The sequence below is a fragment of the Podarcis vaucheri genome, assembly GCF_965113315.1.
Source record: "Podarcis vaucheri genome assembly, chromosome: 13".
Taxonomy (NCBI): Eukaryota; Metazoa; Chordata; class Lepidosauria; order Squamata; family Lacertidae; genus Podarcis; species Podarcis vaucheri.
Genome location: NC_138751.1, coordinates 26988336 through 27014951, shown reverse-complemented (window position 1 = coordinate 27014951; position 26616 = coordinate 26988336). Strand labels below are relative to the sequence as shown.

Here is a 26616-nt window from a genome sequence, read left to right as displayed (position 1 = left end):
GATGGAACAAGTGCATTTTTATAGGTATAATATTCTGTGCCCCCCCTCCATTTTTTGCACACTGCCACAATATTTTAAAATGATGTACTGTTTCTTAAAAGGAAAGAAAAAAAGTTGTGTGCATTTGTATAATCTGTGTTCAACCTGTGTTTTGTTTATGGCAACATGACACTTATCAGTTTTCCCTCATTTCTAAAACAGAAAATTCTAAAACAATGGGCAATGAAACAGCACTGACCGAATTTCTCATCTTGGGCTTCTCTGGTCTTCAGGAGCTGCAGCTGTTGCTCTTCTCATTCTTTCTTATCACATACATCTGCACTCTGGTGGGGAACATCTCCATCATTACCATTGCCTGCCTGGACCCTCAGCTTCACACACCCATGTACTTCTTTCTAGGGAACCTCTCTTTTCTGGATATCTGTTATACCAGCACCAATGTCCCTCAGATGCTGGTCCACCTTCTCTCAGAGAAAAAGAGCATTCCATATGCCAGTTGTATAACTCAGCTTTATTTCTTTGTCTCATTTGTGGGTACTGAGTGCATCCTACTGGCTGCCATGGCCTATGACCGCTTTGTAGCTATATGCCATCCTTTGCACTATGCAGCCACCATGAAGAAAGGGTTTTGTCTCCAGTTATCCGGAGCCTGTTGGGCAAGTGGTTTTCTCAACTCAGCTGTGCACACCTACTTTACCTTCCAACTACCTTTCTGTGGGGTAAATCAGCTCAATTATTTCTTTTGTGATATCCCTCCCCTTCTGAAGATTTCTTGTGGAGACACTTCCCTCAATGAGATCATTCTTCTTGTCATTGGGGTCTTCATAGGATGGACCCCATTTGTCTGCATTGTCCTCTCTTATGTCTACATCATTTCCACTATCTTGAAGATACGCTCCACTGAAGGAAGGCTCAAAGCCTTTTCCACCTGTGCCTCACACCTGACCATTGTCCTCTTGTATTATGGGAGTGCCATCTTCACCTACGTCCGTCCAATTTCCACCTACTCTTTAGACAAAGACAGAATCATTTCTGTCATTTACAGCATTGTCACACCCATGCTGAACCCTTTAATCTATACCTTGAGAAACAAAGTTATTAAGGGTGCACTGAAAAAGATATTTATGGGGAAGCTATATTTGAAATGAAAGAATAGTTGCATGTTATCTTAGATGATGATGATTAACTTGTTCAGTTGGTTAGGGTATGGTGCTGATAACACCAAGGTTGAAGGTTTCATCCCCATATGGGACAGCTGCATATTGTTGCACTGAAGTGGGTTGGAGACAATTATCCCAAGGCTCCCTTCCAACTCTACTGTTCCATGATTATTTGATTCTATTAACATTTAATCTTCACCTATTTATTGTTTGGGATTAACGTAAACAAAAATAAGATGGACAATGACTGAATTACCACAGTGGCATTTTAGTATCATTAAATTAAACATGCTTTCATTTGTCTTTCTCTTTTTCTATCTGATTTATGTGTATGTGTGTGAGAGAGGGAGACATTTTGTGAGAGAAAGGCCTGAGTTTTAATTCTAATATTGTTTTATTTTTGAAACTCAACTGTAAGATCTTTAATTCTCAAGCCTGAATTGGAGTAACTAATTTATTTATTTTTGCCATATTCATATTTCTTCCAGTACAGGCAGCTATAGATAGCTACAGATCTGGTTGGATTTGTCCACAGCACATTCACAAATCCTGTGGTGTATGGCTTTTGCTTCACAATCTGCTTTCCTACAGGATCTTCTTGCTTTACAGGTTCTACACAGATACTCCACCTTTTCAAAGGGAAGGTTTAGAAATTCTTTTTAAGAATTAGCCCTCTCCATCTTGTTTTGGGGACAGATGCATAGCTCAATGTGTGGCCCTTGGGATGGCTCGAGGCAAATAATACTGATTGGGGGAGAGAGATTGGGGCCCCAGAACAAATTGGTGGTGTGTTCTTGCACAGCTCTAGTAAAAATGTGAATAATAGGCAAATTGCATACAAAAATGCAGATAATTAGGAGAGATGGGCAGCAAAATGATGGCCAATTTCCCCGAATACTTTTTTTAAACACGGTGGGGGGCAAGAAGGCCAATGTGAAGAAAAATGGCTGCTTGAAACTGTCATTCCAGAGAAGCACCAGAATCCTATCTCCCTGAACTGGTAGCTATGGTCCACAGCTCCCCTACTGTGATGCGATGTGATTGTACAGAGGGAATGTCAGTGAAACCAAACATAAACTAAGTGACCTCTCCTGTTTGTTTGTTTTCAAGCTATGGGAGAAAAATAGGTCTAATGAGGGCTTGCAATGAGACCAGGCCACACCAAGCATGGCTCCTACCTTGACAAACTCTGGTAAAGCTTTCAGGAACAGAGATCTTAATTTCAGGGAGTTGTTCACTTCCCATATAAGACATTGTTAAAGAAACATGGGAATATATGGCCCGAACAGCTGGTGGATATCTCACAGAGAAAGCTGGAAATGAGCCTTGAATGCAATAAGCAAATTCATCATTCACAATGTGACAACATGGAGATCAGGGAGAAACTGAAAGAGGCTGAAAACTCTGAGTGCAGACAGAAGCTTGTGTAGATTTCAAAAAGAGGTGAAGCCAGATCTAACTTCCTTCATTGTCACTTGGTTCAAGACACTAATTCATGGCATCCACTTTAATTGTTTTTAATATTGTTTTTAATGCTGTAATGGGACCTTAAGGTGAAGGGCCATTAATAATAATAATAATAATAATAATAATAATAATAATAATGATAATTTGGAACATATTCACAGCATGGTTGACTCCAATCTCAGAGAAGGAGTACCCACACATGATGTGGTATTGTATTTTGCCTGTATTGTGTTTTGCTTGTTACAGGAAAGAAAAAAGAAACTCCACAACTAACAGGATAGTTCACATGACAACCAGCCATCTGTGGTTCTAAGAAACCCTTAGAAAATGCCATAATCTGAAACTATTTATGGAAAGTTACAAGATGTGGGAATCCAATACCAGTGGGTTTTTCCCTTTCAGCTAGTTGTCATGAGAAGCCTGATGCAACTCAATATTGCTAACAGATGTGAGGCTACTGATCTATTGACAGCATTACATCTTGAATTATGTCCAGAGGCAGTGCACGATGACCCATGAGTAGACAGAGAAGAAGATGCAGGAGAAATCATAGACACCAGATGGGAAGAAGTCTCTGCTTCAAACACACACAGAGGTTTGGATCCTCCCCCCACTCCTGCAAAAATAAGCAAAATAAAATAAACAGTTACATTCCAGGCCCCCGCAGCATAAGTGAAATCATATGAAGTGGGGAGCACCTTCTAAACACCCTTTAAACACCCTGTCTGCCAACCTCTCTTCAATCCATACAAAAATGATGTACCCCAAAATATCCATAACTAGAACTGAAGCTCTAGGGCCAGCAGGGGGCTAGAGGACATGTGGGATAGTGGCTGCTGCTGTTAGGCAGAGAGGTTGAGCAGCATGAACAAAGCCCCACTGTGCCTCTGGTCTCTTTGGGGCTTACTCCGCCCCCACTGATGTCCTCTTTAGACTCTGTGGAGGGCCTCCTTGTGAGCCACAAGGACTCTCCAGCTCCCTCTCAGTATTTCTGGCTTTGAATTTAATTATTTACTGGCATATATTGAGAACTCTTTAGGCTATAGTCTTCAGTTGCAATTAAGGGCACTGTGGGCTGCCTGGCAACATTGCAGCAGAAATAAATTGGGGAATAAGTCTCACGTGGTTTCTGAATATATTTATATGTGCATGTGTGAGATACTGTACTGGGGTAAGTGTGTGATACCTGCAGATATTTACCATCCAACATGCAATTGAATTAGCTATTTGAAGTGACCAATTTTTCCTTTGATATTTCAATGCACAGTGAGTACAAAATAATACTTCATTTCCAGTGAAAAGTACCTGCCAGCTGTAAAAATCAGTGTGCTTCTTTATAGCATGAATTGTAACTTCGTTGACTTCAAAATTCAACTCCAAGCACAGATTTGCACTGCATGTTCCGCTAGAAGGGAATCTGGTCCAGAATTTTGCTGGGTGTTTGGTCCTTGAGCTCTGATGTTATCTACAATCACCTGAATTGTGGTAGTTTTGTGTTTTAAGAACATGTGTTCCTAGGTATGTCTCAGTGTGTCCTTCCATTATATACACAACTGACTTGATTAAGATGTTCATGCTAGAAGAAAATAACTGACAGAAAATTGTTTAGAATCTGAATGTTAGTGTATAGAACACACACACACAAACAAACATTGTTAAGCTTATCTCTTGTAATGCATGCCATGTTAAGACACAAAAGAAACAATAAAAAGGTTACAGCTTTTTAGCTTTGCAGATTCAAAGTTAGAAATAGGGAGGCAAGTAGCAGAACATACATAAACGCAGGAGGTGTTGTTTGCCTGAGAGATTCAAGTTATGTGTGGGGTTTTTAAAAACCTGGAAGCTACATTATAAGAAAAGTTTGGGCTGTAGTGGGTAGCAAGCTGTGCAGGGCTGGGACACAGTATCTTAGAAATCTGAAGGGTCAAACCAGATGTTTGCTGAATGCAGAGCACATTATTAGGCTATTTGTGTTTTCTTAATGGATTAGATGCATAGGGTAACAATGTGTATTGTGAATGCAGAGCATGGGTAGGGAAGACTGAACTCTCCACTTCCCCATCATGCTCAGAATGGAGATAGCCTCCTCATCCTGTGTGGTTTGGATGATGGGGACTCCCTCACCCCATTAAGGCTCCTAGCAATGGGGAGCAATCTCGAATCCAACTGCAGCAGAGGAGTGAAGGAGAAGAGTTTGGATTTGATATCCCACTTTATCACTACCCTAAGGAGACTCAAAATGGCTAACATTCTCCTTTCCCTTCATTCCCCACAACAAACACTCCGTGAAGTGAGTGAGGCTGAGAGACTTCAGAGAAGTGTGACTAGCCCAAGGTCACCCAGCAGCTGCGTGCAGAGGAGTGGAGACACGAACCCGGTTCACCAGATTACAAGACTACCGCTTTTAATCGCTACACCATGGTGGCTCTCCACTCCCTTCCCTCCATGCTTCTTCCCTTGTAAGCATGGTCTTCCACTAGAGATGGGGAGAAATTCAATTCAGGTCTCCTTTAAATGCAGACTTACTTCATTCACACTTCCTAAAACAATATGAGAGCTAGAGAACAACCATCCTTTGAAATGTATACTTTTCCGAATTTTGCAATGTGGTTTTCCATCTAAGTAATATGTAGAAAAATGTACACACTACTATGCATAAAAATGTATATACAGTGATACCTTGGGTTACAGACACTTCTGGTTACAGACGCTTCAGGTTACAGACTCCGCTAACCCAGAAATATTACCTCGCGTTAAGAACTTTGCTTCAGGATGAGAACAGAAATTGCGTGGCGGTGGCGTGGCAGCAGCAGGAGGCCTCATTACCTAAAGTGGTACCTCAGGTTAAGAACAGTTTCAGGTTAAGAACAGACCTCCAGAATGAATTAAGTTCTTAACACGAGGTACAGTAAATAATATTTACTGTATAGACAGTAAATATTATTCAAATAATATGATATATTATGGAAAATTGCTTTGCCAAAATGTGTGTATTAGACAAAATTGCAAACAGATTTGTTTACATTCAGATAAATTCACACAGATATGCTGATTAATTTTCATGAGGATTTTTAAAAATTAAAGTATTGGCAAACTGATCTGGAAAAGTGGAGAACTGAACCTTATACAGTGGTACCTCGGATTACGTACTTAATTCATTCCAGAGGTCCGTTCTTAACCTGAAACTGTTCTTAACCTGAAGCACTTTAGCTAATGGGGCCTCCTGCTGCTGCCGCACCGCGGGAGCACGATTTCTGTTCTCATCCTGAAGCAAAGTTCTTAACCCGAGGTACTATTTCTGGGTTAGCGGAGTCTGTAACCTGAAGCGTATGTAACCTGAAGCCTATGTAACCAGAGAGAAAACTGAGAGAAATAAAACAAGATATGAAACTGGATGCTACATATTAAGCTAATGTCTAATATGGCCCCAACGCTCAACGTCTTCTAGACATTGCATTAAGTTTTTCTATTTTACTTTCCATCATGTTGCTGAGGATCTATTATGGGTGCCACTCCTACCACAAAAATCAATTTAGCAAACACCTAAGTTTTAGTGTGGCAACATTCACACTTTGGAACATGCTTGCTGTGGAAATGGGGATGATGTGAATCTATTAAGGATTTCAAACAAGCTTTTTGTTGGCCATTGGTTCATGCTGGCTTTACAGATGGATCTAGTGTATTTTTACTCATTTATCCTTGAGTTTCCTTTGAAATCCTTTTTTGTGCACTGTCACAATATATTCAAATGGTGTGTAGTTTATTGTTTTAACAAATGAATAAAAAGTTGTGTGCATTTACAGAATTTCTGATCAATCTCTGTTCTTGGCTTCTTCTTATGGTGGCAGGACACTTATCAGATTTTTTTTTCTCATTTCCCAAACAGAGAACACCAAAACAATGATCAATGAAACAGCACTGACTGAATTTCTCATCTTGGGCTTCTCTGGTCTTCAGGAGCTGCAGCTGTTGCTCTTCTCATTCTTTCTTATCACATACATCTGCACTCTGGTGGGGAACATCTCCATCATTACCATTGCCTGCCTGGACCCTCAGCTTCACACACCCATGTACTTCTTTCTAGGGAACCTCTCTTTTCTGGATATCTGTTATACCAGCACCAATGTCCCTCAGATGCTGGTCCACCTTCTCTCAGAGAAAAAGAGCATTCCATATGCCAGTTGTATAACTCAGCTTTATTTCTTTGCCTCATTTGTGGGTACTGAGTGCATCCTACTGGCTGCCATGGCCTATGACCGCTTTGTAGCTATATGCCATCCTTTGCACTATGCAGCCACCATGAAGAAAGGGTTTTGTCTCCAGTTATCCGGAGCCTGTTGGGCAAGTGGTTTTCTCAACTCAGCTGTGCACACCTACTTTACCTTCCAACTACCTTTCTGTGGGGTAAATCAGCTCAATTATTTCTTTTGTGATATCCCTCCCCTTCTGAAGATTTCTTGTGGAGACACTTCCCTCAATGAGATCATTCTTCTTGTCATTGGGGTCTTCATAGGATGGACCCCATTTGTCTGCATTGTCCTCTCTTATGTCTACATCATTTCCACTATCTTGAAGATACGCTCCACTGAAGGAAGGCTCAAAGCCTTTTCCACCTGTGCCTCACACCTGACCATTGTCCTCTTATATTATGGGAGTTCCATCTTCACCTACGTCCGTCCAATTTCCACCTACTCTTTAGACAAAGACAGAATCATTTCTGTCATTTACAGCATTGTCACACCCATGCTGAACCCTTTAATCTATACCTTGAGAAACAAAGATATTAAGGGTGCACTGAAAAAGATATTTATGAAGAAGCTGTATTTGAAATGAAAGATGTGTTGTATTTTATTTTAGGTTTGTTTTTTTTACTTGAACATTTAGCATTCACCCAATCTATTGCTTGTGATTAAAGTAAGCAAGAATAAGAAAAACAGTGACTATGAATTATCACAGTGACATATCATTAACATTGTTTAAAACAGCCAAAATTTCCAGTTCTGCTTTCATTTATGTTTCTTTATTATATTTTGTTGTAGTGGCCACATTTTCATTCTAATGTTGTTTTTACTTTTGAAACTCAACTCCCAGATCTCACATGATCACACTGATCAACCTTTATTGGTGCAACTAATCTGTTTATTTATGCCATATTTTCCTTTCCTCTAACAAACTCTAGACAGAGTTCATGGTTCTTCACATGCACAAATAGTGTCTTATACAAACAGTGCAACTAGTAACCAACACTTCATTTGTCAATGGTCAATGGTCAAGAAATATTGCAAACTATCTTTCTTATTTTAAAAATTTGATATCTTTGCTCTCCCATAAGTTGGCACCCCTGGTTCCTATACCGGAAATAATGGAAGTAATCAGCTTATTATATGAACATGTGCCTAACAAACAATTTCCTGGGAACACATTGTGTTTGGAAAGCAGGGTCTGTGTGCATAATTACATCTGAATTAACAAGCATAAGATTGTGCTTCATGATTAGGGTTTTAAAGTGAATAAATGTAAACATGATTACGTTATTATTATTGCATACTTAGGATTCCCATTAGTATACAACACTTTGGTTTTCTGGAACCTTGTTCAGAAGACACATAATTAATCACCGGAGACGTTCAGTTCTAGGATATGTTTTCTTAAGCAAAAAAAGATGAAATATTGGGGGGAGGGATTAACGTTAATAAATAAATGCCTCATTGCTGAGATGTATATCATATATGAAGAAAATGGATATAGAACTTCGGTCATGCATGCACTAAAAATTAAAAAGGCATAGTACATTGCTTTATTTGAAAGAAAAATCACACAGAGAGATACAGGAAGAAGATTCAATACATCATGCATAAAGAACAACAACTTTAAAAAAACCAGATTCAGGTAGGCAGCCGTGTTGGTCTGTCATAGTCATAATAGATAACAAGATGAATTTTTTTAAAAAAAAAATTATTAAAAGATGATCCAAAAAGAACTCCCTTAAGAGAATAAAGTCTTTTAAGACAGTCTTTAAAAGAATCTTTCCCATTTTTTTAAAAAAATAATTCATGTAGCACCTTAAAATCCCTTGCCCTTCCCTGTGAAACCAACTGCCATCATTAACTGTCATCAACAGTTACAAGGTTGTAGCAACCTCTGCTTCAGAGTATCTGAAGAAGTGTGTATACACACGAAAGCTCATACCTAGAAATCTTATACTTAGTTGGTTTTTAAGGTGCTACTGGAATTATTTTTTTAAAAAAAACTTTTTTTGAAAGATTCTTTTAAAGACTGTCTTAAAACAAAAACACTTCATTCTTTTTAGATCATCTTTTAATATATATATTTTTAATCTTTCATCTTGTTATTTATTTCAAAAAAACAATTGATACTCCATATTCTCCCTGGCCATTCAACAAAACAAGATATTGCTAAACCAGTGAGAAATGATTCTTGACCGGAATACATTAAGTTTACAAATGAAACTAATCATGACAAAATTTCAAAGAAATACAGGGGCATGTTGTTAATGTTTGATGCAACATTAAAATTACATATTCTCTGGATCCCCCTCCTCCATGCAACAATGTTCAGCAGTAGAAAATGATTGTCCTGGAGAGCTCTGGGTAAGTGCTGTCCTAGAACTGTAAATGCCAGCTAACATTTGAATCTGGGGGGGGGGGCAAAGCCTTCTTGGTAGGCATGGAACTCCCTAATGATACAATTCTCTCTCTCCCTCTCTCCTCTTTTAGATAGGCCCTGAAGGTCTGTGTATTTCATCTGTGTTTAACTAGGGATAATTGTTGGTACTGTAAGTTTTTCAGTGACTGGGAATTATATATTTGATTGGGTTAATATTAAATGACTATATCACTTTTATCTTATTTAGATTATAATAGTGTTTTTTTTCTTTCTCTCTTGGTTTCGAAAAATGCATTTTATGTCACTTTGGGAAGATGTTTTTATTAGGAAAGGTAACATGGAAATCTCTTCCATAAAAAATAAATTAAAATGACACCAGTGCTACGTGTGGAGCTTGATGTCTTGATATCTAATAATTCACTAATTTGTATTAGGGCCTTTTCCCGCTTCTTCAGACATACAATATGGAAAAAAGAGAAGAGGGAAATCAAACCATCATCACAGAATTAATTCTTCGAGGATTTGGGGATTTTCAAGATCTACGGATTGTCATCTTCATCTTGTTTCTAGCCATCTATATCCTTACAATGACTGGAAACATCCTCATTGTTGGATTAGTTGTGACAAACCACAGCCTCCACACTCCCATGTACTTTTTTCTGGCAAACCTCTCTTGCTTGGAGACCTTCTACAGTTCAGCCATCTTGCCCAAGGTCCTTGTCAGTTCCCTGACTGCAGAGAGAGCCATTTCCATCCCTGGCTGCATCGCACAATTCTATTTCTTTACTGCTCTGGTAGTTACTGAATGTGGTCTCTTAGCTATGATGTCTTATGACAGGTATGTAGCAATATGTAAACCTCTGCATTATGGAACTCATATGACAGCTAAGCGATGTGTTCTCATGGCAGCTGGCTGTTGGATTACAGGTTTTTTGGCAATGTCAGTAATGATGTATCTGATGACAAGGTTGACATTTTGTGGTCCCAATGAAATAGAACATTTCTTCTGTGACTTTACCCCTGTGGCAAAAATCGCTTGCAGTGAATCTCAGAAATTTGAACTAATGGGTTTCATATTCTCAACCATTTTCACCGTGCCTACATTTTTATTGACTCTGACCTCATACACATTTATTGTAACCACTATCCTGAGAATCCCATCTGCTACTGGAAGGAAAAAGGCCTTCTCTACATGCTCATCTCACCTTTTTGTAGTGACAATTTATTATGGCACCTTAATCATAGTCTATGTGCTGCCCAATAATGAAAATATGAGAAAGCTAAACAAAGTCTTCTCTGTTTTTTACACCATTCTTACTCCTCTGGTCAATCCACTGATATACAGTCTCAGGAATAGGGAAGTGAAAGTGTGCCTTAGGAAATCTGTTGGTAAACTGACTAATGGCATATGGTCAAAGGAAATTCAAGGCACTGTTTTTAGTTTGGGATGGAATCCTAAATCACCCTAGATTCATTTTCCTCACTTCAAATTGACTCCAATTTCCCAGTATTGCAATATTCTCAGCTTAATTGTGCTTCGAGCCCCAAAACCCATCCCCCATGGAAATAAAGACACAGTGGAGACAGAATTTAGTTTAAATGTTGTTGGGCAAATTTTGGCCACAACTTTATTAAAATACACAAATGTGACTGGCATTGGTTTAGGCATTGGTATCAAACTACAGTGGTGCCTCGCAAGACGAAATTAATCCGTTCCGCGAGTCTCTTCGCCTTGCGGTTTTTTTGTCTTGCGAAGCACGGCTATTAGTGGCTTAGTGGCTTAGCGGCTATTAGCGGCTTAGCGGCTTAGCGGCTATTAACGGCTTAGCGGCTATTAACAGCTTAGCAGCTTAGCGGCTTTAAGAAAAAGGAAACAAACTCGCAAGAACTCGCAAGACGTTTCATTTTGCGAAGCAAGCCCATAGGGAAATTTGTCTTGCGGAACGACTCAAAAAACAGAAAACTCTTTCGTCTGCGCGTTTTTCGTCTTGCAAGGCATTCGTCTTGAGAGGTACCACTGTATATATAGCTCCTGCCCCACCCTGCAGGAAGCCTCCGAAGGGTAAACAACCAGCAGGGGGAGCTCCATCAATGTATATAGACTGGTGTTCACCCCTGGCGTTCCCAGGGGTCCTGGCATGGCCCTAGCCCCTCTCCAGGCTTCGGACAAGATCCAGACCCCCGGATTCCTTTAACAGAATACCCTATTCATTGGAGGGGCAGGTGATGGCCGCACCTCCGCTCCCCACATTCCCCTAAACCAATGCCTAACTGCCAAACCTTACAAAGTTGTGACGATTGCTAAGAGGTAGGCAAAAACCAAGTGGCCACAGCCAGTCTGCCACATTGGAAAAAAATCCTACCTTGCCCCCATTCCAAAACAGGCGACCAAACAAAGTCCAAATCAAGGTCAAACACAACCTAATTAACAGGTGAGTGGGTGGGTGGGTGTTCAGCAGCGCAAAGCAAAAGGAGGCCCCTATGTCATGCTGCCAAATAAATACCCCCAACCCCCAACCTTGCCACACTTCTGATTGGCTAAAGGCCATTGGCATAACTGTGGCACCACCGGCTTGGAGCAGGGCAAACCCCGCCCACAAGCTGGTTAGGGAAGAGTTTCAGTGCCGAGCACAACATGGAGGATCCAACTTATCATGTTCATTTTGAAGCATAAGTAACAGTGAGATGTGATGAGAACATCCATGACTGATGGAAATCTTGACAAGCTGACTCAGGGCATAATGCCCCAGAATCTAAAGAACTATTTAAGTTTAGAGTAGAAATTAATGCTTACTGGTGGAAGATAGTGAAGTCTTTAAAGGGTTTATTTCCAATTTAACTGCTGATCCAATTTGCCTGATGTCCCAGAGAAAGATTTAGACAATAAATCTTTCTCTGGGACATCAGGCAAATTGGATCAGCAGTTAAATTGGAAATAAACCCTTTCACCTGGAGGATTTTCATGTTCTTTACCACACAGAGAGTCCCATCTGTTTTCCATACTGGGGAAAAACATGGGAAAACTGACATGATTTCTCCAGCAGAGTAGATAGCACTGGGGCAGGGCTATTTGAGGAAAAGAAACTAAGGGAGTTTTAAGCTTGTTTTCTGATGCAGTATGGTCCTGATTCAGTTCAGCACCTTCTCCTGCACCTTCTTTAAAGTAAGAGGAATGTTGTGAGATCAGATTGTGGTTATCTTGTATCACATTTACTTGAGACCTCAGATTCAGAAATCAAGTACAAAATACAGTAGTGTCATATCTTTGTCCATATTAGGAAACGGAACTAACAAGATCTTCTTTTCAGTATCCAAGAATATCAACTTCCTTTCTGAACAGCAGCTTGGACAGATGTCCCCCTCTGCACACGCCTTTCTGAATGTTATCTACTTGACATGACAAGCCACTGAAAAGGTGTGAGCATATGTCATCACACATGTCCAAGCACTATTATGTTTGAATCTTTTTTAGCATAGATATAAATAAACTTGCCTGACAAGTTTAGATAGTCCATTGTACTAATTACGACACACCTGATTTCATTAACCCTTTTCACTTTGTTACATTGAGCAACAAGCAAACTTTTCCAGTTTCCATCTTAGTCTTCTGATCCCTTTTATAAAGACTAGCATGCTTAACAAGCAAACCCAACTCTTTGTTAATGAAGGGATATTGGGGGGTCAATGTGCCAGAATTTCCTAGCAGACTGGGACTATTTTGTCAAATTTTAATGACCTAATCATCAACTTTATTTTTGAATATGACCCCAGGTGATTTAGTTACTCATTTAAATGAGACATAAGAGACACACATCACCAGGGGAAATTACTTTAGACATTACATACACAAAAACAAGTAGAAGGTGTAGATGACATTGGTCCTCGGAATATAATGTCTTCTTACCATGAGGTTTCATCTGTATAAATGAAATGGATGCAGAAGACAAACTTCTACCATTTATGCAATGAAGGCAGGGGAGGAGCAGTACAATACTTTACAGGAAAGCAAAAGCAAAGTATCAGAATAAGACAGATAGATTATCAGATACAGGAAGCATGTTGATGAAGAAAAGGTTCTCCATATTCTGCATTTTAAGTTTATCACTCAACAGAATAATGTAAACTAAGAAATAATTGTCATGAAGGTGAGAAAAAAGATAATGCACAACAAATGCATGACTGAAGAAAGGAAGTGCACATACAATACATGACAATGTAAGTCACTGATATTAAATGAAGGAAAGCTTTCACTGACTACTGAAAGGGAAAAAAGAACCACTGCTGCTAGATACAAAGGATGACAATGGCAGAAGGGAGAAATCAAACCATCATCACAGAATTGATTCTCCAGGGATTTGGGGATTTTCAAGACCTACAGATTGTCCTCTTCATCTTGTTTCTAACTATATACATCCTTACAATGACTGGAAACATCCTCATTGTTGGATTAGTTGTGACAAACCACAACCTCCACACTCCCATGTACTTTTTTCTGGCAAACCTCTCTTGCTTGGAGACCTTCTACAGTTCAACCATCTTGCCCAAGGTCCTTGTCAGTTCCCTGACTGCAGAGAGAGCCATTTCCATCCCTGGCTGCATTGCGCAATTCTATTTCTTTACTGCTCTGGTAGTTACTGAATGTGGTCTCCTAGCTATGATGTCTTATGACAGGTATGTAGCAATATGTAAACCTCTGCATTATGGAACTCATATGACAGCTAAGCGATGTGTTCTCATGGCAGCTGGCTGTTGGATTACAGGTTTTTTGGCAATGTCAGTAATGATGTATCTGATGACAAGGTTGACATTTTGTGGTCCCAATGAAATAGAACATTTCTTCTGTGACTTTACCCCCATAACAAGTATCGCTTGCAGTGAAACTCAAACATTAGAACTGATGTGCTTCATATTCTCAACCATTTTCACCTTGCCACCATTCTCATTGACTGTGACCTCATACACATTTATCATCATCACCATCCTGAGAATCCCATCTGCCACTGGAAGGCAAAAAGCCTTCTCCACTTGCTCATCTCACCTTGTTGTAGTTACAATTTATTATGGGACCCTAATCTTAGTTTATGTGTTGCCCAAGAGGGAAAATATGAGAAAGCTAAACAAAGTCTTCTCTGTTTTTTACACCATCCTAACACCTCTGGCCAATCCCCTGATATACAGTCTCAGGAACAAGGAAGTGAAAGAGTCTCTTAAGAAATCTATTGGAAAGCTGCATAAGATCATAGGGAATCAAAGGCACTAATTTTGGATTAGGGGAGAAATTGGTGACTTCATCTTATGGATACTGAAGCCTTTATATAGTGTCTAAATCTCTTTCTTTCTCTTGTCATACATATAGTGATGGTACAGAAGAAATTATACTATTTTTCTTGTGTCATTCATTATCACCATTCATGATCTGCTTAATTCTACCTGCTGTAGCTTGGAGCTAGGTGCGTAAACTGTAGTTGTACACTGTAGTTTATTGAGTGCTGAAAGGGACACAGCTAAGAACCACCTGAAGCCCCATGAACCTTTTTGCCTGCCAATAAAAGCAATCCCAGTGCTTATGAGTGATTATTGTGATGTCAGCTGGTTCCAAGACTCTTCTTTGTTGTGAAATCTTGGAGGTGTTCTGGGATGTTTTGCGGCTCTGGGTGAAAGTTGGAAGAGGGTTGTCGAGTGGGGCAGTGTGCCACAGGAGAATGAATTGATATTTGTTTGTATTTATTAGTAATTTGTTTACAGATAGGTAGCCGTGTTGGTCTGCCATAGTCAAAATAAAAAAATTCCTTCCAGTAGCACCTTAAAGACCAACTAAGTTAGTTCTTGGTATGAGCTTTCGTGTGCATGCACACTTCTTCAGATACACTTCTTTATTTTTAGTAATTTGTGTTATTGATTTTATTTGGTGTTTTGAAAATATTTTTGTTGTTTATGTTTGCTTTATAGAACTTGGATATATATTAATATATAAAGTGGTATATAAATGGTCTAAACAATAAATAAATGATAATAAATTCCAGATCAACCCTATTGTGTCCAATTGCACCTTTCTACTGAAAGAAAACGTTTTTAAAAACAGAATGGGGAGGGAGCAGATTTTCAGAAATTTACTGTAGCTTTCACTGCACACTTCACCCCCTCTAAATCTGCTGCAAAGGCACCATGCAGAGGGGAGGATGGAGGGGTGAAAATTACCTCCTCATCCCACTGATTGATTCCTCTTTCTCAGAAAATGGTCAGCATTGGTTTGTTGTTGTTGTTGGTAGTACTCAGCATTGCAACAGTTGCATGCTTGCTGTTGCTTGTTTGTATTACATCAGTTTCACATTGTGACCACTCTGATGCCCTTCACAACTGGAAACCTCCAATTTCTAGCCACATGAAGTCAAGTGTGAATATTGGAGATATTTTTTTTGCATCAAGAAACATAGAATTTATTCTTTGAGACTATCATAACCCCTAAATTTTCATAGTAATATTTATTTTACTGAAAGCAATATTCATTTGCAAGGTCTTCCCTAGGCAGAATAATTTGAGAAAGGGATGCGGGTGGCGCTGTGAATTAAACCACAGAGCCTAGGACTTGCATATCAGAAGGTCGGCGGTTCGAATCCCCGCGACGGGGTGAGCTCCCATTGCTCGGTCCCTGCTCCTGCCAACCAAGCAGTTCGAAAGCACCTCAAAGTCCAAGTAGATAAATAGGTATCACTCTGGCGGGAAGGTAAACAGCATTTCAGTGTGCTGCTCTGGTTCGCCAGAAGTGGCTTAGTCATGTTGGCCACATGACCCAGAAGCTGTATGCCAGATTCCTCGGCCAATAAAGCAAGATGAGCACCGCAACCCTAGAGTCGGTCACGACTGGTCCTAATGGTCAGGGGTCCCTTTACCTTTACTGCCTCAGTAGAATTTGCATCTTGAAAGGTGGGATATAGGCAATTGCCATCACACCAGAAGGAAATTTTGAGACACACAATATTTTGTGTAAACATGTTATACTTATTAAAATATAACAAACCAGAGGCCCTGCAAAACAAACTAATTAAACCAAAATACAGTTGTACCTCGGTTTTTGAACATCTCCATTGATGAACAGTTTGGTTTATGAACTCTGTATACCCTGAAGTAAATGCTTCGGTTTTCAAACACACCTGAGATGTCAGACATGCCATGCGGCTTCCACTGAGTGCAAGATCCTGAGGCCTACCTAGCTGTTGGCTGTTGAGTTTTTGTTTTTTGAACATTTCAGAACTCGAACAGTCTTCTGGAATGGATTACATTCTAAAATCAAGGTACCACTGTAACCAAATAAAATACATCTGGGCCAGTGAATTCTAATAAACAGGGGATTCTATCCCTCTCATCACCAGGGCTGCACTCTATGTTCATGAAGCTAGGTTTGTTAAGGCGCCTCCCTCTATGCTGTGGGCATCCTGGGTGTATGAACCTGACACGCACAACATAGCCTTGTTGGGCAACATTATCCCCAGTTTTTCTGCCAGGCTGAATGGCACCATCCAGCAGCAGCATAGGGTGAGGGGGACCATAGGGGAGGTTGCCCCAGGTGCAAAATTGTTAGAGATGCAAAAATTTGACACTTGCTGCTGCCTCAATACAGCTGTGTGCTTTTGTCATCGGGCTCTGTTGAAAATAGCTTCTCCATGCGAACCAGGAAGTGACCCCTCCAGGTAATGGAATGACTCTTTTTTCTTACCTCTGTGGGTGTACCTAATCACAAACATTGCATTCTGTGAAGGTAAAAATTGAATTTGAATGTGACCCCAGGAGACTTAGTTCTTCCCTTAAATGAGACATAGGAGACACTTATCTCCAAGGGACATTAAATTAGATGGATACATGGAAAAAAGTGGCAGTTGTATGGGGGTTGGTCCTCAGAACATAATGTCTCCTTGCTGTAAGGGTTCATATGTACAGATGAAATCCATGCAGAACTCAAAGATGCAAATATCAGAACAAGAAAGAGAGAATAATAATACAGGGAGCATGAAGAAGAACAGAAGGTCAATCTATGCTCCATATTTTGCACTTCAAGCATATCACTCAACAGAATGAGATAAAGGACTATACAGGTAAGAAACACTGCTCATGGGGGAGGGAAAACAAAATCAATGAGGAAAAGAGGCCAAGACCTCTGTATCTGAGTGATAGCCTTTCCTTAGAAGGTGGGAAGCCAGTAGTGTGATTAGCCTCCAAATTCCTGGGGCTATTTTCTGTACAATTGCATGACAAGCTGACAAGTAACAGAACATGCTTATGGCTCAATGAGGGATTTGAACCCTGGTCTCCCAGGTCCTAGCCTGACACTCTGACCATTACACCACCACCGGTTCTCACTGCAGGATCTTGTAAGGCTCCAAGGCCACATGTCTGGCTTCCAGAGGATCTGCTTCTTGTTTGCAGGGGAGTAAGCTGATTGATCAAATGTTATCCCACATGTTTTCCTTTCACTTTCTTTATCTGATCTTTTGGTGATGTTGGTTTCTTGCACAATAACTCCCAATCAACTTTAATTGCCCAAACTGAATTTATTAGCATGCAACTGAACATCATCCAAAAACAGAGACCCAAAGCTTCTTCACCTGAGGATCCCAGAGGGCCATTAGTTGAATGGACATCAGTCAGGGATTCCTTAGCTGTGATTTTTGCATTGCAGGGTGATCAATGCAAGATGATCCTTGGGGTGATTTCCATCTCTATGATATTATAGTTCTATGGGTTGCCTTTGCCTCTGGCTCTCCTTAGATATGTTGGTTCTCTTTTTATTGCCTACCTTGTATTTACTCATTTATCTGGGCCACCTATATCTGTCACAAGGGCACAACTAAAGAAAGATGAGATGTGGGAGATCAAATAATGGTGAGACTATAAACTAATACAATCACCACATATTCAATTAAGGCCAGCTGTCATTGGCTGCTAGAAAGAAAAACAACTAAGATTAGTTTTACTCCTTGAATTAAATTTCTGAACTTCACCAGAACTACATCAACTACAATGCAATCCTCTAAACACCTACTAAGAAGTAAGATCTATTGAGTTCAATAAGGCTTACTCTTAGGTAAATGCATGTAGGATTGTGGCCTTAAGCTGAAGAGACTGGACATGCAGTTGTACAGATATCTTCCTTTCCATCCCCTTCCTACTCTTCTATTTTTGTATCAACGTTTTTATTGATTCATTCAAACTGAAATACAAAACTACTTGTTCTTTGCATTTATTAACACTGACAACAAACAATGTTCCTACTCAATAATCATGGAATGATGTGGGATGTAGAAATGCAAGTTATTCTCATACGCTTGTTTTTGTGTTGCTCCAAATAGGAAAACCATTAATGGAAGTTAAACTTGCACTTTGATAATGAGTGCATATGTATCCACTACAAAAGCATACACTGACAAGAGTAATGCTGTTGTGAAATGTGTAACACTAAACCTTCAGATCATTGTGTCTCAAAAACACACACATAAGATATGGAAAGTTCTGGCAAAAGAGAATCACCTACACAATCCCTAGCAGAGCCATACTTAATAGTCATTGTACCGTATGCAGCAGCAAATAATGGTTAATAATTCAGTGAATTTTATTACATTTCCCCCTAGATATGAAGGATGGCAATGGCAGAAGGGAGAAATCAAACCATCATCACAGAATTGATTCTCCAGGGATTTGGGGATTTTCAAGACCTACAGATTGTCCTCTTCATCTTGTTTCTAACTATATACATCCTTACAATGACTGGAAACATCCTCATTGTTGGATTAGTTGTGACAAACCACAACCTTCACACTCCTATGTACTTTTTCCTTGCTAACCTGTCTTGCTTGGAGACCTTCTACAGTTCAACCATCTTGCCCAAGGTCCTTGTTAGTTCCCTGACTGCAGACAGAGCTATTTCCATCCCTGGCTGCATCACACAATTCTATTTCTTTAGTTCTCTGATCGTTACTGAATGCAGTCTCCTAGCTATGATGTCTTATGACAGATACATAGCAATATGTAAGCCCCTACATTATGCAACCCTAATGAACAACAGGCTCTGCCTTCACATGGCAGCTGGGTCTTGGATTAATGGGTTTCTAGCAATGTCAATAATGATGTACCCAATGACACGGTTGACGTTCTGCGGCCCCAATGAAATTGAACATTTCTTTTGTGACTTTACCCCAGTAGCAAGAATTGCTTGCACTGAGGCACAAAAATTTGAATTGATGGGTTTCATATTTTCAGTCATTTACATCCTTCCTCCTTTTCTATTGACTTTGACATCATATATGTTCATCATCACCACTATCCTGAGAATCCCATCTGCTACTGGAAGGAAAAAGGCCTTCTCCACATGCTCATCTCATCTTGCCGTGGTTACAATTTATTATGGCACCCTAATCATAGTCTATGTGCTGCCCAATACTGAAAATATGAGAAAGCTAAACAAAGTCTTCTCTGCTTTTTACACCATTCTGACCCCTCTGGTCAATCCACTGATATACAGTCTCAGGAACAGAGAAGTGAAAGAGTCTTTTAGGAGGTCTGTTGGCAGACTGACTCGTAGCTTAATGCCCCAGAAATTCCAAAATAATGTTTTTAAATTAGGGTGAAAACTTGAGCATCCTGCCGGAGGATTGCGATGTGTGTGTTTTCTCTTGATTTTCTAAATCCTTTCTCTTGTCACATGTACTGTGGGAATTATATATTTGTTATATAATTTAAATCTATTTCAGTATTGTAACTTCTGTATGTTTTAAAGTATAGCTGTAATTTCTCTTTTTTTTCTTTTGTAAAATATTTTGAGTGTTTGTTTGTTTTTTACAATCAAGCAGTCTTTAATTTTTATGAAATTAATAAATAAATATTATTATCTGAATCAAAACTATCACTGCTTCATGTGCTTGCACGACCTTTCACGAGGGAGACTGGATAATTGAAAAAGTCCTACCCTCTCTGATCTGCCTCTCTTTCTCCCCACCCCCAAGCCCTTCCTTTTCTAAGCCTCATTTCTTTCTTTATTTTGAATTGAACCAAAATAGTATTGTTGAGTCCATTGATGTCAATGGGTTTACTTTGTGCATGACTTAGTTGAGGATCACCTGGTTACATCATATATTGCAAGTGATCCTATGAAACTGATAAACTGGTACAGCCTCAAATTATTTTCAGAGGCTTTGGATGATGAAAGCTCTAACCTCAAAACTTTAAAAAGTGTTGTCTTGATTAATTGCCCAATGGGGATTTGGAACTGTAGGCTGAACCTGAACTCAATAATTGTCTACAGTGTCTTCTTGGAAAATCCATGTTTCTTACAAGACTTCCATTTGCTGGACCAATACACACCAGATGAAGTAAGGAGTGGGGATAGAGATGGGGGTTCTCCAGTGAAACTTTATTCTTATGTATTGGTGTGTTTTTTTTAAAAAATAATAATAACAATAGTTCCTGTTCCACATCTAGGTTTATGTGCACCTATATGCTTAGTAGTTCCTCACCCCTCTTTTATTGTCCATTCCAGGTCGCCCAACCACTACCACAGTGTCCTTTCTCAGATCAAGATGAGCAGGTGATAGCAAAGGTTGCAAGGTTTTTAGATGGGCAATCAGAATAAGATCAACTATTCGGCTACTGATTCAAAACTCTAAAATGTATTTTAAATAATTGACTTTTATTTCTATTCTTTGTATATCGTATTGTTGTTTTATTGCTATAGTCAATGGCTGGTGCAAATAAAGATTCATTCATTCATTCATAGTTCCTGTTCCACATCTAGGTTTATGTGCACCTATATGCTTAGTAGTTCCTCACAGGAGCAATTTCAGGAATAAAGTTCTTTCCCCCCCTATGTTGCACTTTTTGCCAATTCAGATGGAGGGAACCTGAGGTGGCTGACAGCGTCGGCAAGTAAAGAACATTATTCCTAAAATGGTCAGACACAGTAATGATTCCCCCTTCCTGCTCCCCACTTCATGTAGCTTGGCTGAATCATCTGTTGGTATTGGTTTAGTTTTCATGGATGTATCCATTATTGGTTGAGCCAATTACCTATGTTATAAACCTTTCTGGACTACAGTTCATTTCATGTTTGTGTTTGTTTTTACTGAAATGATCCTTTGATATTTGCATCCACCTTTCCTCATCCTTGTCCATTCAATTGTTACACCCAAGCCCTGGCTCTGATAGGTGAGAGACTCCAAGGGTACAAGGGGCTTACCAAGGGTCCACTTCCTTTGGAATGAGGAACAGCAAAGACTGTGATGTTTTAATAATAATAATAATAACAACAACAACAACAACAACAACAACAACAATAATAATACCATGTCCATCTGGCAGGGTTTCCCCAGCCACTCTGGGTGGCTTACAGCACGTACAAAAATGTAAAAGATGGTGATTCACAATCATTGTCTAGAGAAAGAGTTGCTGATGAAGGTGGTTAAATGGCAAGCTATGGCCATTACCTTACCATTGCCCAGTTAGTAATGGAATCTCCCACCAGCTTTTAACCCTTACTTAGCACAGGACCCAGTAAATGGGAAGGGACTCAGGCATCATACAGACTCCCCCCTTGTCATATAACACTAATCATTAAATAGATGCATCATTCTCTCTCTCTTTCTTGTTAGTTTTTAAAGATTCCTTACTGTGTTGTTTACAGCAATTTCATTTGTATTTTGGGTATTGATCTAAAATTTGCATGTTTGTAAACACTCTAATCGTGGGCAATAAGACTGGAGAAACTTGCTGGGCTGTCCATTTAGCAGCATATAGAAAGCAAATGATCCCTCCTGCAATTATTAACTCTTCATCAGGCATGACCAAATCTATCAATCTGAATGTCTAATTTTCTCAAAATGAAATTAAACTCACCACATTTCCATAATAGTTTTCATTTCTTTTTGCGGGGTGGGGGTGGGAAGTTTTTCCCCAAAATAGCATTTTTGTACTGATTTCTCCTAAAATTGGCATTTTGTCTAATTTAAACATTTCAGATGCATTTTCTCTGTTATGGTCTTTTGTGTTATTTGCTTTAAATTATGCATGGTTTCCCCTGACATATACATTGTTTTTTAAAAAGTAGAATGTAGGTAAAAAGGTAAAGGTACCCCTGCCCATACGGGCCAGTCGTGTCCGACTATGGGGTTGCGTGCTCATCTCGCTTAAGAGGCCGGGAGCCAGCACTGTCCGAAGACACTTCCGGGTCACATGGCCAGCATGACGAAGCTGCTCTGGCGAACCAGCACCAGTGCAGCGCATGGAAACGCCGTTACCTTCCCACTATAAAGCGGTACCTATTTATCTACTTGCACTTGGGGGTGCTTTCGAACTGCTAGGTGGGCAGGAGCTGGGACTGAACAACGGAAGCTCACCCCGCTGCGGGGATTCGAACCGCCGACCATGCGATCGGCAAGCCCTAGACACTGAGGTTTTACCCACAGCGCCACCCGCGTCCCTAGAATGTAGGACTACATTACAAAATTCAGGCATGTGTTTGAAGGATAGCTGTGTTTCTTTTTACAAGTTGTCTTGGGAACCGTAAATTAGATGAGTTCAACTCAGTTTTCATTAAGATGTGCACTGAATTGAACCAAAATGAATTTCTCCCCCATTCCTACACTCTCCTGGTACTGTAGCAAACATTTCATCACACTGACAATGCTTTCCATTTACCTAGAGTGCTCCTAAAATGTTATGTCTGTGTCCATCATTAATTTTTAGATGAGGAGCAAAGGGACTGTGACACCTCAAACCACAAAGTGTAAGTCATGCTTCCCACTTCCTCTGATTTTTTCCCTTCAGCAGAGATACATTGTCTGCATAATGGAACAACGCAACCAGACCAGTATCAAAGAGTTCATATTTGTGGGATTCTCCAGCGACCGAGGCGCCAATTTGTGCCTCTTTGCAGTGGTTCTCTCCATGTACTTCATCACCCTGACAGGTAACACACTCATCATTGTGGCCATCCGTATTGACCCACGGCTCAGCACACCAATGTACTTCTTCCTGACCAATCTCTCTTTCTTGGACATCTGCTACACAACAAGTGTGGTGCCTCAACTGCTGGTTCATTTCCTGATTAGTCCAAAGACCATCTCCTTCAACAGATGCATGGCCCAGCTCTGTATCTCTTTGACCTTTGGCGGCATTGAGTTTATCCTGTTGGCAGCCATGGCTTATGACAGATATGTGGCTGTTTGCTATCCCTTGCATTATAAAGTCATCATGAATAGGACAGTGTGTATTCAGTTGGCACTAGCTTCCTGGATTGGTGGCTTCCTCAATGCTCTAGTGCAAACTGGGTTCACCATGCGCCTTCACTTCTGCACTTTCAACATCATCAACCACTTTGCTTGTGAAGTCCTGGGTGTTATCAAGTTAGCTTGCTCTGAGACCTTTATCAATGAAATCATGCTTATGGTGGCAGGGGTCATTGTGCTACTCATCCCCTGCATCTTGATAATGCTTTCTTATGTTTATATAATCCGTGCTATCCTATGCATCCACTCTTCAGAAGGTCGGCACAGAGCCTTCTCCACATGTTCCTCTCACCTGACTGTCGTCACCTTCTGCTATGGAACAGCTGCATTTGCTTATATGAACCCCAGAACAAACACTTCACCCAACCAAGACAAGATGTTGGCTTTCGTATATGCCGTGGTCACTCCAATGCTTAATCCTATTATCTATAGTTTAAGGAACAAGGAAGTCAAAGGAGCCTTGGCTAAAGCAGTAAGGAAAAACGCCCCCACGGAAAGCTAAAAAACCATTTGTAAAAAATTATATAGCAGCATTAAAATATGTACAATGGTTATCAGATATTTAACTGATGCAAGTTAAAGTCAAATATAAGCTCTATCTGCTCTTGCCTTTGGGAGGTTGGGGACTGATTTACATATACATGCACAGCTCTTAATGAGTCCACACAATGACTGGCAATTGAATGTTAACATCTGAACTCATTGGAAAGCATGATGTTGATATAATAGAATCATAGAATTGTATAGCTGGAAGGAAGCACAAGGCTCATGTGGTCCAACCCTTTGCAATACAGGCAGAAATCTTTCACCCTAAATCGGACTTGATATAAGCAATGCGTGGTGCAAGATTCCAGGAATACACCCAGGGTTCATGTTTCCTTCAAGAATGAGGCACAGTGGAGAATGTGGTGTTTTTATGATATATGGTTTATTTACATATAAAGTGGTACCTCGGGTTACATACGCTTCAGGTTACATACGCTTCAGGTTACACACTCCGCTAACCCAGAAATAGTGCTTCAGGTTAAGAACTTTGCTTCAGGATGAGAACAGAAATCGTGCTCCGGCAGTGCGGCGGCTAAAGTGGTGCTTCAGGTTAAGAACAGTTTCAGGTTAAGAATGGACCTCTGGAACGAATTAAGTACTTAACAGTATATATACAGCCTGTGACAGATGGATTCACAGCATCGCCACTCCAAAAGGGTGTTTTTCTCCCATAGCCACAGCCTTGGATTCAAACAGACATCAGGCATTGCTCTTGCCTCTGTCTTCTCCCAAACTTGCTGCTTTATATTGGGTTCAAATCACTGCAACTTTCAACTGTAAACTCTGACTCTGTCTTTCTAACTATTCATGTGTTGCCATTTCTCACAGAGGCGTTGCTGGTGGGAGTGGATGGGAGTTGTAGTTCAATCAGAACAATGTCACTCTGCTGACAGGGGACAACATAGTATCCTAAGAACTCAGTAGCCATCAATATTAAGGGAAAGATTGTTGGATTGCACTGTGGGTGAGCGAGTAAGTAAACACACTACTGTGCCTTGATCTTGACTTTCCTGAATATTGTGCAAACTGTAGATTAGTGAAGTACTGAGAATTATGTTACAGATCCAAATCACCCATAATTTCCCAGCCAGATCTAAAGTTAGGAGAGCTACCAAGGAGAGAGTGACTAATTTTATATAAAATATTTTTATTAATATTCAATTAATAACATTCCAATTAATAACAAATCAAATCTTGCCACATCATAATACAAACAATAAAGCCAATTATACATTCCAAATTAATTTTTTTAAGAGGGCTTCCCATGTTCTGGCTGTTGGGAGAAAGATTCTTTCACTTGTTCCTGCTTCCTTCTCTGTTGTTTTTCCCCAGTTTCATAATTCTGATCTTAACCCATTGTCCTATCCTCACAATCACTGGTATGTGACTTTCTATCATGTTTAACAAACCCATATGTAAGAGGCATTTTATTTTGTGTTGTTATCCATCAATTGATTTTCAGTGCAGTCCCCTCCAGTGGCCCCCCCTTTCATTCCACAGTCTTATCTTCAAGGGCTCTGGGCTCTCTTCCAGCTCTCCTTCATTTAATAAGATTTATGGCACAGCAATTTTCAGTTTTTTAAAGTGGGATCATCTTAATAGTTGACCCTGGTTGTGGGCAGGTCCTCAACCTGCCCCCCCCCCCCGGTGTGGGTAGAGCCATCACCCTCACGCCAGGGTGGCACCATGATCACCCAGGGCTATTGCCCAATCAATTTGAAGAGCTGATTACGAGAGAATGTATAAAAGCAGCAGTGTGACGTGTGCCAAGCACCTGATTCGTGCTGCTGAACACCCACCAACCCTCCCTTTAATTTAAGTGTCATTTGGCCTTGCTTTGGACTTCGGTTGGTTGCCCATCTTGGGCCGGGGACCGGGTATGAATTTTTCCATTTGGCGAATTGGCATGGGCCACTTGGTTTTTGCCTACCTCTTAGCAATTGTCACAACTATGTAAGGTTTGGTGGTTAGGCATTGGCTTATTGTTGAGTGGAGGAGGGGAGGTCGGCCATCACCTGACCCTCCATGGTTCAAGGGTATTCTGTTAAAGGAATCCAGGGCCTGGATCTTGTCTGAAGTTCACTTGAGGGGCTAGGACCATGCCAGGCCTCTGGGAACACCAGGGGAGATGCAGGTGGGTTCCCCCGAAGCAGTCTCCCTTTGGGTGGTTTACCCTTACAGACTTCCTGCAAAGGGGGCAGGAGTCAGATATTGTCTTTTGCCAATGCCTAAGCCAATACCGCTCTCATTTCCTGTAATCAATAAAGTTGTGGCCAAAAAAAATCCCCAATGACCTTAAACAAAAATTCTGTGTCTGTGTGAATTTCTTTATACTAATGGGGGGGTTGGCTTGAGGGTCTTGCTACGCAACAAGCTGATCTTCCAAATATGAGTCTTCCATAGAAAAGCAGTGCCGTAGGGTATATTTCACAATCTATAATTATTTGGTACCTCTAGAATTCAAGCTTGCTCCCACCCCAGGCCCTAGAGGAAGCTCGCAAAGATCAAATATTCACCCTCACTTTCACATTAATTCATATATAGCA

At 40.3% G+C, this 26616-nt stretch overlaps 7 protein-coding genes across 8 annotated transcripts in view; all 7 read left to right on the top strand.

The window, feature by feature from the left end:
- The window catches only part of LOC309516597 (vomeronasal type-2 receptor 26-like), a gene marked incomplete at both ends in the record, with an annotated part of 367451 nt that overhangs the window by 45091 nt on the left and 295744 nt on the right, over positions 1-26616 (top strand). The window lies entirely within an intron of this gene.
- LOC309517282 (olfactory receptor 5V1-like) lies at positions 216-1148 on the top strand (the record flags this gene model as incomplete). The annotated part of the gene is made up of 1 exon (XM_082196423.1): positions 216-1148. One exon carries the CDS (start codon positions 216-218, stop codon positions 1146-1148), a length of 933 nt encoding a protein of 310 aa, XP_082052549.1.
- Positions 6496-7460, top strand: LOC309517281 (olfactory receptor 5V1-like; the record flags this gene model as incomplete). Its single annotated transcript, XM_082196422.1, has 1 exon — positions 6496-7460. The coding sequence occupies exon 1, from the start codon at positions 6528-6530 to the stop codon at positions 7458-7460; it is 933 nt and encodes a 310-aa protein (XP_082052548.1). The 5' UTR covers positions 6496-6527.
- On the top strand, positions 9295-10833 carry LOC309517229 (olfactory receptor 6F1-like). The gene is made up of 2 exons (XM_082196369.1): positions 9295-9377; positions 9710-10833. Exon 2 carries the CDS (start codon positions 9719-9721, stop codon positions 10721-10723), a length of 1005 nt encoding a protein of 334 aa, XP_082052495.1. The 5' UTR covers positions 9295-9377; positions 9710-9718; the 3' UTR covers positions 10724-10833.
- Positions 12145-14987, top strand: LOC309517241 (olfactory receptor 6B1-like). Its single transcript, XM_082196381.1, has one exon. The coding sequence runs from the start codon at positions 13552-13554 to the stop codon at positions 14512-14514; it is 963 nt and encodes a 320-aa protein (XP_082052507.1). The 5' UTR covers positions 12145-13551; the 3' UTR covers positions 14515-14987.
- Positions 16674-19905, top strand: LOC309517232 (olfactory receptor 6F1-like). 2 transcript variants are annotated; one of them, XM_082196371.1, is made up of 2 exons: positions 16674-16942; positions 18878-19905. In XM_082196371.1, the coding sequence occupies exon 2, from the start codon at positions 18887-18889 to the stop codon at positions 19871-19873; it is 987 nt and encodes a 328-aa protein (XP_082052497.1). In that variant the 5' UTR covers positions 16674-16942; positions 18878-18886; the 3' UTR covers positions 19874-19905. The 2 variants fall into 2 exon arrangements, with proteins under 2 accessions (XP_082052497.1, XP_082052498.1); XM_082196372.1 differs by lacking the exon at positions 16674-16942 and adding an exon at positions 17176-17344.
- Positions 23085-24026, top strand: LOC309517264 (olfactory receptor-like protein OLF3; the record flags this gene model as incomplete). Its single annotated transcript, XM_082196406.1, has 1 exon — positions 23085-24026. One exon carries the CDS (start codon positions 23085-23087, stop codon positions 24024-24026), a length of 942 nt encoding a protein of 313 aa, XP_082052532.1.

What these genes read in the sequence shown, in the direction of transcription:
- LOC309517229 (XM_082196369.1), top strand. Translation starts at nt 9,719, where the DNA reads ATGGAAAAAAGAGAAGAGGGAAATCAAACCATCATCACAGAATTAATT.
- LOC309517241 (XM_082196381.1), top strand. Translation starts at nt 13,552, where the DNA reads ATGACAATGGCAGAAGGGAGAAATCAAACCATCATCACAGAATTGATT.
- LOC309517232 (XM_082196371.1), top strand. Translation starts at nt 18,887, where the DNA reads ATGGCAATGGCAGAAGGGAGAAATCAAACCATCATCACAGAATTGATT.